Consider the following 15,814-nt stretch of genomic DNA (forward strand, 5'->3'; position numbering starts at 1 on the left):
CATTGGGAATGTTCTCAAGGCCCTTCTCCTTTGAGAGATTGGCTACCTTTCCTCCCCAAGCAGATTATGTCTTCGATGGCCAGGGGGCAGGGCTCTGGGTGGAGTCCCTCATGTGGTAGGAGGGGCAGAGACAGGCAGCTGGGGCAGAGAAGACATGTGGCAATAGCAAGGTGGTGGCTGGAGGACGGGATGGTCCTACATTCTTGTGTGGATAAACCAGGAGGAACAATTGGGGAGCAAGACAGACTACACAACCCAGGGTTCCAGTTGTGGGGAAATAAAGTCTCAAAACCTCTGACTGAAAACACCTGTGGGGGTTGCCGGGGTGGGAGAAACTCCCATTATCACAGGAGAGTTCACTGGAGAGACTCACAGGGTCCTAGAACGTACACAAACCTACCCACCCGGGAATCAGCACCAGAAGGGCCCAATTTGCTTTGCAAGCCTCTTATCTTACCAGCATGCGTGAAAGTCCATTTTATTTTTAATCAGGAACCTATGGAATTGAACTTACTTTGTGATTTAATCTTACCTTGTAGAAACATTAGTGAAAATTTAAAATTACTCTAAAAATAAAAAGTCTTCGTGCACATTTTTATTATGTTGTACTGTGGGTATTAAGATATTACAGGGAGGAGGTTGGGAAGCTGGGTGAAAAAATTCAAGGGATTAAAAGTACACATTGGCAGTTGCAAAATAGTCACAAGGATGTGAAATATAGCACAGGGAATATAGTCAATAATATTGAGATAACTACATATGATGTCAGATGGTATGAGAGTTATGGGGGATCACTTCATAAGTTATATAAACGTCTAACCTCTATTCTGTATACCTGAAACTCGTATAATATTAAATGTTGATTGCATCTGAAGAGTTAAAAAAAGAGCACAGGCAGTGGATTCAAGTTGGCCAAGAAATAGGATTAAGTTTACTTGATTGGATTTAGTGGATTTAGTTGATCCAATTAGTGGGGTCCAGAGCTTGAGTGTGGGTGGAGACTACGTCTGGAGGACTATAAAAATGCAGAGTCTGTGTGCTCAAACACACTTCAGGAGGAAGTGAGGCCCAGGAGAGGTGGTGGTGTGGAGTTCAGACCTTCAGCCCTCAGACCTTCAGAACCTCAGCCGAAAGTCCCTAATTCAAGGTAAGGGATTGCTTCTGTCTGGGCTGTTTCCCCTGCCCCATTTCTCTCTCTTTCCTACAACTTATCTTTCCAATGCCTTTACTTTTGGATTTCGGGAGGGAAAGAATTCATCTTATTCAATACCAGGGAATTTTATTCATGTTCCATTCTAACATAACCATTTAAATTTTTACATACTAACTTTAGGTCGTTTTTATATGTATTTGTATTTTTCTGTGTTTTCAACTACTGTATATGGTTTTAAAATAGCTCCTTTTTATCCCTGGCTGGCGTAGCTCAGTGGATTGAGCGCGGGCTGGGAACCAAAGTGTCCCAGGTTCGATTCCCAGCCAGGGTACATTCCTGGGTTGCAGGCCAGAACTCCCAGCAACCGCACATTGATGTCTGTCTATCTATCTATCTATCTATCTATCTATCTATCTATCTATCTCCCTCCCTTCCCTCTCTAAAAATAAATAAATAAAATCTTAAAAAAAAATAGCTCCTTTTTATTTTCTAACATTTTCTTCAAGGCTTTTCTGGGTTTTCACTTTAACATACCTACCACTTTCAATAGCTGTGTTATAATTAACTGAATCCTTTCATTATTATATAGTTAGATCATTTCAGATTATTTGGGAGCATAGATAACATTGCAAATAAGTTTTTAAAGAGGTAGCATTTTTTTCTTTTGTGAAATTGTTTTCTTAGATAATCTTCAAAGGTGGGTTAGGCAAACACATTTACATTGCAAGCACTATCTCAATTTGTTGGGGTTTTTTTGGAAATGGTGATAGGTGATTTTTTTTAATTTTTATTTTAATTGTTGTTCAAGTACATTTTTCTGTCTTTTACTCCCATCCCAGCCCATCCCCCAAGCCCTCCCCACCTCCCTCCAATTTCCACTCCCTAGTTTTTGTCGACGTGTCTTTTATACCTGTTCCTGTAAACCCTCCCCCTTTTCCCCTAAAATTCCCTCCCTTCTCCCCTCTGGTCATTATCAGCCTGTTCTCTATTTCAGTGTCTTTGGTTATATTTTGCTTGTTTGTTTTGTTCTTTAGGTTCCTGTTAAAGGTGAGATCATATGGTATTTGTCTTTCACCACCCGGTTTATTTCACTCAGCATAATGCTCTCCAGTTCCATCCATGCTGTTGCAAAGGGTAGGAGCTCCTTCTTTCTTTCTGCTGCATAGAAGTCGATCGTGTAAATGTACCATAGTTTTTGATTCCATTCATTTACTGATGGGCATCTAGGTTGCTTCCAACACTTAGCTATTTTAAATTGTGCTGCTATGAACATTGGGGTGCATAGGTTCTTTTGGATTGGTGTTTCAAAGTTCTTAGGATATAATCCTAGCAGTGAAATTGCTGGGTCAAAAGACAGATTCATTTTTAGTTTTTTGAGAAAATTCCATACTGTTTTCCATACTGGTTGTAGCAGTCTGCAATCCCACCAAAAGTGCACTAGGGTCCTCTTTTCTCCACAACCTCTCCAACACTTGTTGTTTGTTGCTTTGTTTATGATGGCCACTCTGACTGGTGTGAAGTGGTATTTCATTGTGGTTTTAATTTGCATCTCTCTGATAGCTAGCGATATTGAGCATCTTTTCATGTCTCTCTGGATCCTCTGTGTGTCCTCCTTGGGGAACTGTCTGTTCAAGTCCTTTGTCCATTTTTTAACTGGGTTGCTTGTCTTCTTAGAGTGGAGTTGTGTAAGTTCTTTATATATTTTGGAGATTAACCCTTGTCTGAGGTATCATTGGCAAATGTTTTCCCATACAGTTGGTTCTCTTTTTTATTTTAATAGTGTTTTCTTTAGCTGTGCAGAAGCTTTTCATTTTGATAAGATCCCATTTGTTTATTCTTTCCTTTATGTCCCTTGCTCTGGGGGCCATATCAGTAAAAATGTTGCTGCATGAAATATCTGAGATTTTCCTGCCTATGTTCTCCTCTAGGACTTTAATGGTGTCATGGCTTATATTTAAACCTCTTTTTTTTTTACATTTTAGTTTTTTTTTAAGATTTTATTTATTTATTTTTAGAGAGGGAAGGAAGGGAAAAGGAGAGAGAGAGAGAAACATCAATGTGCGGTTGTTGGGGGTCATGGCCCCCAACCCAGGCATGTACCCTGACTGGGAATAGAACCTGCGATACTCTGGTTCACAGACCGCACTCAATCCACTGAGCTATACCAGCCAGGGCTATATTTAAATCTTTTATCCACCTTGAATTTATTTTTGTGTATGGTGTAAGCTGGTGCTCGAGTTTCACTTTTTTGCACATAGCTGTTTAGTTCTCCCAACATCATTTGTTAAAGAGGCTATTGTTACTCCATTTTATGTTGCTGTCCCCTTTGTCAAATATTAATTGACCATAGAGACTTGGGTTTATTTCTGGGCTCTCTGTTCTGTTCCATTGGTCCATGTGCCTGTTCTTATGCCAGTACCAGGCTGTTTTGATTACAGTGGCCTTGTAATACAGTTCGGTATCAGGTATTGTGATACCCTCCTATTTTGCTCTTCTTTCTCAAAATTGCAGCGGCTATTCGGGATTGTTTATGGTTCCACATAGATTTTTTGAAATGTTTGTTTTATGTCTGTGATATATGCCATTGGTACTTTAATAGGTATTGCATTGAATCTGTAAATTGCTTTGGGTAATATGGACATTTTGATGATGTTAATTCTTCCAATCCATGAACATGCTATATGTTTCCATTTGTTTGTGTCTTCCTTGATTTCTTTCTTTAGTGTTGTATAGTTTTCTGCATACAGGTCTTTTACCTCCTTGGTTAGATTTATTCCTAGGTATTTTATTTTTCTTTTTGCTATATGGAATGGGATTTTTTTTCTTGATTTCTGCTTCTGTTGTTTCATTGTTGGTATACAAATATGCTTTTGATTTCTGGATATTGACTTCGTATCCCGTTGTTTTTGCCAAATTCATTTATTAGGTCAAGCAGTTTTTTCGTAGAGTCTATAGGATTTTCTATGTATGCTTTCATGTCATCTGCAAACAGTGACAGTTTTGTTTCCTCCTTTCCAGTTGGATGCCTTTTATTTCCTTTTCTTGTATGGTCACTGTGGCTAAAACTTCTAATACTATATTGAATAGAAGTGGTGACTGTGGACAACCTTGTCTTGTTCCTGATCTTAGTGGAAAAGATTTTAGTTTTTGCCCATTGAGTATGATGTTGGCTGTAGGTCTCTCATATATGGCCTTTATTATGTTGAGGAATGCTCCCTCTATTCCCACTTTGCTGAGTGTTTCTATCATAAATGGGTGCTGTACCTTATCAAATCCTTTTTCCGCATCTATTGATATGATCATGTGATTTTTGTCCTTGCTTTTGTTTATGTGATGTATTACATTTACTGATTTGCGAATATTGAACCATCCTTGCATCCCTGGGATGAATCCCACTTGGTCATGGTGTATGATCTTTTTAATGTATTGTTGGATGCGGTTTGCCAATATTTTGTTGAGGATTTTAGCATCTATGTTCATGAGCGATATTGGCCTGAAGTTTTCTTTCTCTGTTGTGTCTTTATCTGGTTTTTGGATTAGGATGATGTTGGCTTCATAAAAAGAGTTTGGGAGTCTTCCATCTTTTTGGATTCTTTGAATAGTCTGTGGAGGTTAGGGGTTAGCTCTTCCTTAAATGCTTTGTAGAATTCTCCTGTGAAGCCATCTGGTTCCGGGCTTTTGTGTGTTGGGAGTTTTTTGATTACTGCTTCAATTTCATCTGCTGTTATTGGTCTGTTCAGGCTTTCTGCTTCTTCTTCATTGAGTTTTGGAAGATTATATTTTTTGGGAAATTTGTCCATTTCACCTAGGTTTTCAAATTTCTGGCATACAGTTCTTTATAGTAATTTCTTATAATCCTTTGTATTTCTGTGGTGTCAGTTGTAATCTCTCCTCTTTCATTTCTGATTGTGTTTATTTGGATCCTTTCTCTCTCTGTCTCTCTCTCTCTCTGTCTCTCTCTCTCTCTCTCTTTTTTTTTTTTTTTTTGATGAGCCTGCTTAAAGGCTTGCCAATTTTGTTTATCTTTTCAAAGAACCAGCTCCTGGATTCATTGATCCTTAGAATTGTGCTTTTAGTCTCTATGTCTGCTCTGATCTAAGTTATTTCCTTTCTTCTACTTCCTCTGGGCTGTCTTTGTTGTTGTTCCTCGAGTTCTTGTAGGCATAGGGTTAGGTTGTTTGTTTGAAATGTTTCTATCTTTTTAGGTAGGCCTGTATCGCTATGAACTTTCCTCTCAGGACTGCCTTGGCTGTGTCCCATAAGTTTTGGGTTGTTGTGAATTCATTTTCATTTGTTTCCAGAAACTGTCTGATTTCTTTTCTAATTTCATTTTTGACCCATTCATTGTTTAAACTTGCTATTCAATCTCCATGATTTTGAGTGTTCTGGGTTTTTTCCCTTGGGGTTGGTTTCTAGTTTCAGTCCTTTGTGGTCAAAGAAAATGTCTGGTATAATGACAATTTTCTTGAATTTGTTGAGGCTTGTTTTGTGTCCTATCTGCTGGCGTATCTGAAAATGTTCCATGTGCATTTGACAAGAATGTGTATTTTGCTTGTTTGGGATGAAGGGCTCTGTATATATCAGTTAGGTCCACTTCATCTAGGGCATTGTTCAATGCCACAATATCTTTGTTGATATTTTGTTTGGAAGATCTGTCCATTTTTGACAGTGGGGTGTTAAAATCCCCTACTATAATTGTGTTGCTGTCAATATCTTTCTTGAAGTCCTCTAAGATGTTCTTTATGTATTTGGGTGCTCCTATGTTGGGTACATATATATTTACAATGTTTAAGTCTTCTTGGTGGATTCTTCCCTTGAGTATTATGTAGTGACGTTCTGGGTCTCTCTTTATGGCCCTTTATTTGAAGTTTATTTTGTCTGATATGAGTATTGCTACCCCAGCTTTTTTTTCCCTGTCTGTTTGCTTGGAATATTTTTTTTCCAGCCAATCACTTTCAGTCTGTGTAGGTCTTCTATTCTGAGGTGGGTCTCTTGTAGGCAGCATATGTGTGGGTCCTGCTTTCTTATCCATTCAGGTATTTTATGTCTTTTGATTGGAGCATTTAATCCAGTTACATTTAAGGTTATTACTGATAGGTACTTATTCATTGCCATTTTCGTACCTGTGTTCCCCCCCACCCCTTCCTTCATTTTCTTAAAGAAGTCCCTTTAGCATCTCTTGCAGAGCTGGTTTGGTGGAGGTGTATTCTTTTCGACTTCTTTTATCTGGGAAGCTCTTTATTTGGCCTTCTATCTTTATTGAGAGCCTTCCTGGGTAAAGTAGCGTTGCTTGCAGGCCTCTGGTTCTCATTACTTGGAATATTTCTTGCCATTCTCTTCTGGCTTAGAGTGTTTCCATTGAGAAGTCAGCTGCTAACCTTAGTGGGGCTCCCTTGTATGTTACTTCATTTCTCCCTTGCTGCTGTTAAGATTCTCTCTTTGTCTTGGTATTTTGCCATTTTAATCATGATATGTCTTGAAGTGGGCCTCTTTGGGTTCCTCTTGATTGGAAATCTCTGTGTTCCCTGGATTTGTGTGACTTTTTCTCTCATCAAATTAGGGAAGTTTTCCATCATTACGGTTTCAAATAGGTTTTCTATCCCTTGGTCTTCCTCTTCTCCTTCTGGTATCCCTATTATATGGATATTATTATGTTTCATATTGTCTTGCATTTCTCTTAATCCCTCTTCATTCTTTTTGAGCCTCTTTTCCTTTTATTGCTCCTTCTGGGTGATTTCTTCTACTTTGTCCTCTAGCTCGAAGATCCGATCTTCTGTTTCATCGATCTTGCTTTTCATTCTTTCTGCTGTGTTCTTCAGTTCAGAAATTGTATTCTTCATTTCCTCTTGGCCCTTGGTGATAATTTGTAGTTCCTTTTTCATGTTGATATAGTTTTCGGTGAGTTCATTGTAGCTTCCCTGTAGTTTCTGGTAGCTCATTGTGGGCTCATTGAGCTTCCTGATGACCATTGCTTTGAACTCAATATCTGTCAGTTGAGTTACCTCTATTTCATTTAGCATTCTTTGTGAGGCTTCCTCCTTTCCTTTCATTTGGGGATTGTTTCTTTGTCTTCCCATTGTTTTTGAGTCATTTCTTGTTATCCTCAGCTTCTTAAATTGATCTGTTCTGGCTCCCTGGGTTTATGGTGTGAACTTCTGTGGTAGAATACCTGTGAGATTCAGTGGTGCAGTTTCCTTGATCTCCTGAGCTCACTGGTCTTGGGCTGTCATTTAAGTTGGCTCTCTGTTTGTGTTTGTGTTTGTGTTTTGATTGTTGTTGGGTCTTTCTTTGGTGGTTCCTTCCCACCAGGTGGTTAAATGAGGGTCACTATGTCCACCACCTCTTGTATTTTGTTGTGCTGGTGAGGGCAGGTTTTGTTGAAGGTGGTTCTTCCATGTGTACAAGGTTTTGAGGATTCTCTCTTGCTCTTGTTCAGTTGTTTGTACTGGGTATTTTCTCCACTATTTGGTTGTATTTCCAGGTAGGTCCTGGATTGAGATTTGTGTGGTTTCCATTCCCTCCTTCACCTTCTTCTGTTGTTATCTGTTAGTGGTCCCTTTGTTGTTGGATTTCCTCTTCCAGTGAGTATCCTGGTGTTCACTGCTTCCACCTACTCTTTTTTGTGATCAGTTGGAGGGGGAAGGCAAAATGGTTTAAGACAGTAAGAGAGTATTCTATGATATTTACAGTAGCAGCCAGTAGAGAAGAGATAGGAGATCATTTAACTATGTATAGTGTTAACCATGATCTTTGACCCAACTAGTTGATTTTTAGAAAGGATGGAAAGAAGATAAGACTCTTGTTGCAGAGGGAAGGATTGTGAGTTGCATCTAGAAAGCAGTGAGGTTTTGGGAGGTCAGATTCTGAGGTAAGGTGAGAGTAGAGGACAGCAAATAAGTGTAGTGTGTGAGAGAATAGAGTTAACCACTACAGGAATAGAGTTCAGGAAACTGAAGTGGCCTAAGGTCTGTGGGTGGGGGGCAGGGGGGAGGTGTTGTGAAGTACTTACAATTTCATGGAACAGCAATTATTTACAATAATATTAGAGCAACATTCATATGACAGAATCTATGTGATCTGGATAAAAAGAAGAAGGAGTATAGGACCTTGAGTAGTGTGTTAATGGGACTCAAGTTTTGTGAAGGACAGTAAATTAGCAATATACTCTGAAAGAGATATCAGGGGAAACCTGTCAAATGATACAATATAACCAGCCAAACAAAGCAGACTATACCGAAAGAGGAGGAATACAAAAATACTATTAAAATATAAGATATAAGAATAATGAAAACAAATACTAATACAAATATGCAATAAGTTGCAGTTTCTCTGTAATAGCAGCGAAATTTTTCTCACTGTTTCAGCTATTGTGATACCCCTTCTTTGAGTCCAACTCTGGTCTTTTTACAGTTCCAGGGTTTTTATTTTTTGTCTCATTTGTAGGTGTTAAAAAAAAGGCAGAAGAAAGGAAAAAGAGATAAAATTGGAAAGACAGGAAGAAGGAGTAAAACAAGAAAGAAGGAAAGAGAGAAAAAAGGAATTGAAAGATAAAAAATAATAAAAATTAAAAAATAAAAAATTATTAAAAAAATAAAAATAGAATAAGATAAAAAAGCCTTTTGATTTCAAAGTGGCCACACCTTTTTTTCTGGTCTTGCTGGCTGCAGCAGGCTGAGGGGCAATTGGTATGGCTTTTCTTCCTCCCCAATCTGCACTCAGTCAGCCTGCAAGTACTCTCCCTGGAGCTATCCTGGAGCCTCTCCCCGGTGCCTTGGGTGTAGGATCCAGGCCTTTCCCCCTGGGGTTACTGCTGTGGGCTGGGGTGTGGGCACGCACACGCTCGGCCAGGCTGCCTCGGTCCCACGGGTACACACCCTTCCCAGTGCTATGGGGGTGTATACACAGGGTCTTCTGCACAACCTTCTGCACAACCTCAGGATCACTGCTCAGCTGGGTGGAGGGGAGGCCGGAGCAATTGCTGTAGGAGAATTCCCCAAACAGTGTTTCTCTTTTCACTTTTTCTTTTTGAGAAATTTCTCCTACTCAAGCCTGCTGCTCCATACAGTGGCCTGGCCTTTCGCACAGCCCAATTCTCCAGCCAGATCAGTGACTATTGGGGTCAGGGCCTGTCACTGCACAACTTTCAACTCTGCCAGCATCCACAGACTCGGTGGGTGCTCACAGCCCCTATTTGTTTGCTACTTAGTCCTTATTCCCCTCTCTGCAACTTAAAGCAACCACGTTTCTCCCGGTGCTGCTCAGACTTTGTTTGGACAGGGAGGGAGCAGTTGCCCTGGCTCTCTCCCAAGGACTCTATGGCAGACCCAGTGGGCACCGGGCCTGGGGCTGCAGCTGCGCTGGTCCCTGGGACCTTATTGTCCTGAAGCACTCTCCTTACCATCTGGTTTTTCGGTGTCGGCTACAATTTTTGGTCTCTTAATTTCATATAAGCTGAAGTACTGTTGGTTGTTTGCTCATTTACTCCATAGATTGGCTAGGATTTTCTCCCATGTGTAGGGTGAAGTGGAATCTGTTCCCTCCTACTCCAACGCCATCTTCTCTCTCCGGTGATAAGGGATTTGAAGAAGTGGTTATCTCTGCTGCTGCTCAGCTAGGCCCTGTCAGGAAACGGGGTGGGGGGGTTCCAAAGATTCCACATTACACTCGGTAGATATCCCATCTCTCATTATACAACTCTGTAGCTCTAGAGTCTAGCTGAGGCTGGGAGCATGGAAGGCTAATAAGTATTTGTTGGGTGGAGATGAGTTCCAGGTTGCTCTAGTAACCCAGGTTTTTGTCCTTAAAACCGATTCTATGATGGGCATATCATTCATTTTGCAGTGGTTTTGGCTAGTTGTACTCATATAGGGTAATTTTCTTTGAAATTTTGAGGGCTCCTTAGAGGCACTTTTCTGTGACGAGTAGGGTAGGATTGGCTTTATAATTGTATCTAAATGTGGAAATTCTTTTTCTTGAACTGCAGGTGACCTACAAAGGAATACTGACTAGGGGCAGAGACGTACTCCTAGAACCTATTAAAGACCCAGCTGGACTTAGCTTCCACAGATAAAACTTCCCCTCGAAGTCTCCAGACAAGGTAAACTGCCCTACTTGAAAAGATGATGTCCATTTTCCTCTTTCTCTCTTGTGACCACCTAGATTTTGGATTGTTTTCATAGTTTTTCTCATAGATTTTGTCTTTACTGTGATCCTCTGGTGACTTAGTGTCACTTTCATGTATAAACTATATAAAGATTTATATTATTTAATTTTTGTATTGTATTTAGGTACGGCCTGATTGTTCAAGAGCAGACACTGTACTGAAGGCTCCTGATTGCCCCTAGAAGACAATAAAGGGCCATTTCAGTTCAGTTGACTGCTAAGGAGTGACCTTGAGAAACCATGTTTGCAAGACTACGAGATGAAGCAAGCTGTTCAGTTTGTCTGGAGCTTTTCAACCGTCCCATTTCCCTCTCCTGTATGCACATATTCTGCTATGATTGCATGCAACACTGGTTGCAGGAAATGGAAGATCCGAAATTAATCTGCCCCATATGTCGAGGAGTAAACGAGAAACCACCTATGGAAGAATGGCAAGTTAGTATACTCTCACTTCTCATCAAACAGCACCAGTTCCTCCTGAACCAAAGTCTGTGCGTGACAGAGAAGTTCTTGAAGTTCCAGGAGGATATGACTCTGGACGCCGTCACTGCAAACTCTCGTCTTGTCCTATCTGAGGATCTAAGGAAAGTCCACTGTGGGAAGATCTGCCACAACTTGATGGAAGATCCCCAGAGATTTGCTGCTATGCCCTGTGTCCTGGGCACCCCATGCTTTTCCTCTGGTCGCCATTACTGGGAGGTAGAAGTGGAAGAGGGGAAGGAGTGGGCTCTGGGAGTCTGCAAGGAATCAGTCGACAGAAAGAAGGAGAGTTTTTCCCCGGAGCATGGTTTCTGGACCATTAGCATGAAGCAGGGAGCAATCTACTCTGGCTCCATCCCAGACACCAGAATTCCTACAAGCCCTGGCCTTAGCCGCATAGGAATTTTTCTAGATGTTGAGTTGGAAGAGATCAGGTATTTTGATGTTAGAAATGATGCCCTCATTTATATACACAGTGAATTCTCTTCAGAGCCTCTGCGTCCATTCTTTTGTCTTGGGTTGCCTGGAGAAGAAGACAGTGGTGGCTCACTGAGCATTTGCTCATGAGAAATTCACGATGTTCTTTATGTTCTTTATGTTTTTGGGAGGGAGACTAGTCCCTCTCCCACCCTCACACTCCTAAGAGTGTATTTGATTTCAGTGGCTATACTTGACTGTAAAGGCCCAGATGACATTAGGTGGGCTGGACCAATGGCTTTCAGTCCTGACTTCTAATTACAAGCACAAGAGAAACTTAAAAAAACTCCCACATCCATAACCATACCCTGAACCAATCAAATAGAATCTCTGAGGATGGGACACAGACAATGACACTTCTAAGTTTACTAGGTAATTTCAATGTGCAGCCAGGATTAAGGAACACTGGACTAGAACACTGATTTCAAAACTATCGTGCTTCAGAATTTTTGGATGACTTCAGTAGGTCTGGGATGGAGCCGAAGGATTTGCATTTAGAAGTTCTCAAGTGAATGCCGGTGGAGACCACACTTTGAAGCCAGTGGACTAAAGGACAAAATGTATTTTAATTTTAGTTCTTGTTCTAAATCAATACATTAAATCTCAATTATTTTAAACTTAATTTTGTATTTGATTTAATTTAATAAGTGTCTACATTAAAAACAAACAACCCTTCAAACAACTGAAGAGAAGGGAGGGAAGCATAGAGGAGGATGGGTGATCTTAGCTGGAATTAGATCAGTGTGTTAACAAAGCTCAGGGCATTAGGGACATTCTTGTCTATCACCCTCCCCCACTTCCCCACAGTGACTTTTGTCATTAATTCTGATACCCTGGTAACACCCAAAAGTGTATGTTAAGACGATTGCTCACTATGATGACTCAAGTCTATGTTCCTAATATTTGGTTCTGGAACTTTCTGTAAGAAAAATGCCAGCTTTTTGCCTAGGAAGCAACCAGGAAAAAATGGTGAAGATTTCTACTTCTTAAGAGGTTACTGTCCTTGAACAGTCCCTAAGTTTTGTTTTTGAGTGTGGTGAATGCTGATGCCCCCAAGATACTCAGCCTCTTGTCCCAGGTTCTGAGTGCCCTGTTCTTTGCTGGGAGCTAGGAGTGGGGGAGAGGGGAGGGCTCTGGGACTCTGCCAGCCCTCTGATCACAGAATCCCTTAAGCACACCAGTTCCTTTCCACAGGCTGGAATTTCAGCAGGCCCTCCTTTCCACTGTGTGGGAATTTTCCTAGATAATGAGTTGAGGAAAATGACCTTTTTTTTTTTTTTTAGATTTTATTTTTAGAGAGAGGGGAATGGAGGGAAAAAGAGGGAAAGGGACATCACTGTTACAGAAACAATGATCAGTTGCCTCGTGCACCACGACCCTAACTGGGGACTTGGCTTAAAACCCAGGCATATGCCCTAACTGGGAATAGAATCAGTGACCTTTTGGTTTGTGAGATGATGCACAACCCACTGAGCCACACTGGTCAGGGCAGAAAAATGACGTTTTTTGAGGTTAGTGACGATTCCCTCACTATACAGTTAGGAGAAGGCAACATTGAAGCCCATTGAGTATCTACTCTTCTCTGTCTAGAGTACTCAGAACATAACACTATGAGTATAGCAGGTTTTCCATTTTTAGGGTGACTGATGGGATATATATATAGCCAAATCCTGGATGTTAGATACTGAAGTTTTGTAAAAATCTCATAACCATTCTAGGTGACCGTGATCACAGTTCAGGATCCCCTGAGTTTAGCCATGCTTTTCCTCAGCCACCTTGCTGCCCATCCAGAAAGACAGCTTCCTCTTTTCCCAAGGAAATTCAGAAAACTCAAATTCTTACTTATGTGTAGGGCTAATTAGGTCTTTTTGTCTCTGCTTTCTTGAAGGGAGAAACTTCTTCAGTCAGTCGTGGTTTCAAATAGTACCACCCTGCTCAGTATTTGGAGGGCTTAAATTATTTTTTGTTTATCTTCTTAATTTTTTCTTTTTTTAATCTTTTGTATTTTAATTGTTGTTGCAGTACAGTTTTCTATCTTTTGCTCCCATCCCAACCCACCCACCCAGCCCTCCCCTTCTCCCTCCCATTTTGACCCACCCCTAGTTTTTATCCATGTGCCCTTTATACTTCTTCCTGTAAACCCTTCCCATTTTCCCCTGAAATTCCCCTGAAATTCCCTCTCCTCTCCCCTCTGAACACTGTCAGATTGTTCTCTATTTCAGTGTCTTTGGTTATATTTTGCTTGTTTCTTTGTTTTGTTCTTTAGGTTCCTGTTAAAGGTGAGATTGTATGGTATTTGTCTTTCACCACCCTGGCTTACTTGACTCAGCATAATGCTCTCCAGTTCCATCCATGCTGTTGCAAAGGGTAGGAGCTCCTTCTTTCTTTCTGCTGCATGGAATTCCATCCTGTAAATGTACCATAGTTTTTTGATCCATTCATTTACTGATGGGTATCTAGGTTGCTTCCAGCATCTAGCTATTGTAAATTGTGCTTCTATGAACATTGGGATGCATAGGTTCTTTTGGATTGGTGTTTCAAAGTTCTTAGGATATAATCCTAGCAGTGGAATTGCTGGGTCAAAAGACAGATTCATTTTTAGTTTTTTGAGAAAATTCCATGCCGTTTTCCATACTGGTTGTACCAGTCTGCAATCCCACCAAGAGTGCACTAGGGTCCCCTTTTCTCCACAACCTCTCCAACACTTGTTGTTTGTTGCTTTGTTTATGATGGCCACTCTGACTGGTGTGAAGTGGTATTTCATTGTGGTTTTAATTTGCATCTCTCTGATAGCTAGGGATACTGAACATTTTTTTCATGTGTCTCTGGATCCTCTGTGTGTCCTCCTTGGAGAAGTGTCTGTTCAAGTCCTTTGTCCATTTTTAACTGGGTTGCTTGTCTTCTTAGAGTGGAGTTGTGTAAGTTCTTTATATATTTTGGAGATTAACCCTTGTCTGAGGTATCATTGGCAAATACATATGTATTTCCCATACAGTGTCTTTTTTAATAGTGTTTTCTTTAGCTGTGCAGAAGCTTTTCATTTTGATGAGATCCAATTTGTTTATTTTTTTCTTTATGTCCCTTGCTCTGGGGGCCATATCAGTAAAAATGTTGCTGCATGAAATATCTGAGATTTTCCTGCCTATGTTCTCCTCTAGGACTTTCATGGTGTCACGGCTTATATTTAAATCTTTTATCCACCTTGAATTTATTTTTGTGTATGTGTAAGTTGGTGATCGAGTTTCACTTTTTTGCACATAGCTGTTTAGTTCTTCCAACACCATTTGTTAAAGAGGCTATTGTTACTCCATTTTATGTTGCTGTCCCCTTTGTCAAATATTAATTGACCATAGAGACTTGGGTTTATTTCTGGGCTCTCTGTTCTGTTCCATTGGTCCATGTGCCTGTTCTTATGCCAGTACCAGGCTGTTTTGATTACAGTGGCCTTGTAATACAGTTCGGTATCAGGTATTGTGATACCTTCCTATTTTGCTCTTCTTTCTCAAAATTACAGCAGCTATTCAAGGTCGTTTATGGGTCTACATAGATTTTTGAAATGTTTGTTCTATGTCTGTGATATATGCCATTGGTACTTTAATAGGTATTGCATTGAATCTGTAAATTGCTTTGGGTAATATGGACATTTTGATGATGTTGATTCTTCCAATCCATGAACATGGTATATGTTTCCATTTGTTTGTGTCTTCCTTGATTTCTTTCTTCAGTGTTGTATAGTTTTCTGTATACTGGTCTTTTACTTCCTTGGTTAGATTTATTCCTAGGTATTTTATTTTTCTTTTTGCTATATGGAATGGGATTTTTTTCTTGATTTCTGCTTCTGTTGTTTCATTGTTGGTATACAAAAATGCCTTTGATTTCTGGATATTGACTTCGTATCCCGTTGTTTTGCCAACTTCATTTATTAGATCAAGCAGTTTTGCGGTGGAGTCTATAGGACTTTTCATGTATGCTATCATGTCATCTGCAAACAATGAGAGTATTGTTTCCTCCTTTCCAATTGGATGCCTTTTATTTCCTTTTCTTGTCTGGTCACTGTGGCTAAAACTTCTAATACTATATTGAATAGAAGTGGTGACTGTGGACAACCTTGTCTTGTTCCTTATCTGAGTGGAAAAGATTTTAGTTTTTGCCCATTGAATATGATGTTGGCTGTAGGTCTCTCATATATGGCCTTTATTATGTTGAGGAATGCTCCTTCTATTCCCACTTTGCTCAGTGTTTTTATCATAAATGGGTGCTGTACCTTATCAAATCCTTTTTCCGCATCTATTGATATGATCATGTGATTTTTGTCTTTGCTTTTGTTTATGTGATGTATTACATTTACTGATTTGCGAATATTGAACCATCCTTGCATCCCTGGGATGAATCCCACTTGGTCATGGTGTATGATCTTTTTAATGTATTGTTGGATGCGGTTTGCCAATATTTTTGTTGAGGATTTTAGCATCTATGTTCATGAGCGATATTGGCCTGAAGTTTTCTTTCTCTGTTGTGTCTTTATCTGGTTTTTGGATTAGG

At 40.1% G+C, this 15,814-nt stretch overlaps 1 protein-coding gene across 1 annotated transcript; it reads left to right on the plus strand.

Annotated features, from left to right (window-relative positions):
* The first annotated feature begins 1,083 nt into the window (after positions 1-1,083).
* On the plus strand, positions 1,084-11,892 carry RFPL4B (ret finger protein like 4B). Its single transcript, XM_028510233.2, has 3 exons — positions 1,084-1,147; positions 10,137-10,250; positions 10,441-11,892. The coding sequence occupies exon 3, from the start codon at positions 10,556-10,558 to the stop codon at positions 11,360-11,362; it is 807 nt and encodes a 268-aa protein (XP_028366034.1). The 5' UTR covers positions 1,084-1,147; positions 10,137-10,250; positions 10,441-10,555; the 3' UTR covers positions 11,363-11,892.
* Positions 11,893-15,814: the final 3,922 nt, after the last annotated feature.

This window comes from Phyllostomus discolor, chromosome 4 (assembly GCF_004126475.2).
Source record: "Phyllostomus discolor isolate MPI-MPIP mPhyDis1 chromosome 4, mPhyDis1.pri.v3, whole genome shotgun sequence".
NCBI classification, from domain to species: Eukaryota; Metazoa; Chordata; class Mammalia; order Chiroptera; family Phyllostomidae; genus Phyllostomus; species Phyllostomus discolor.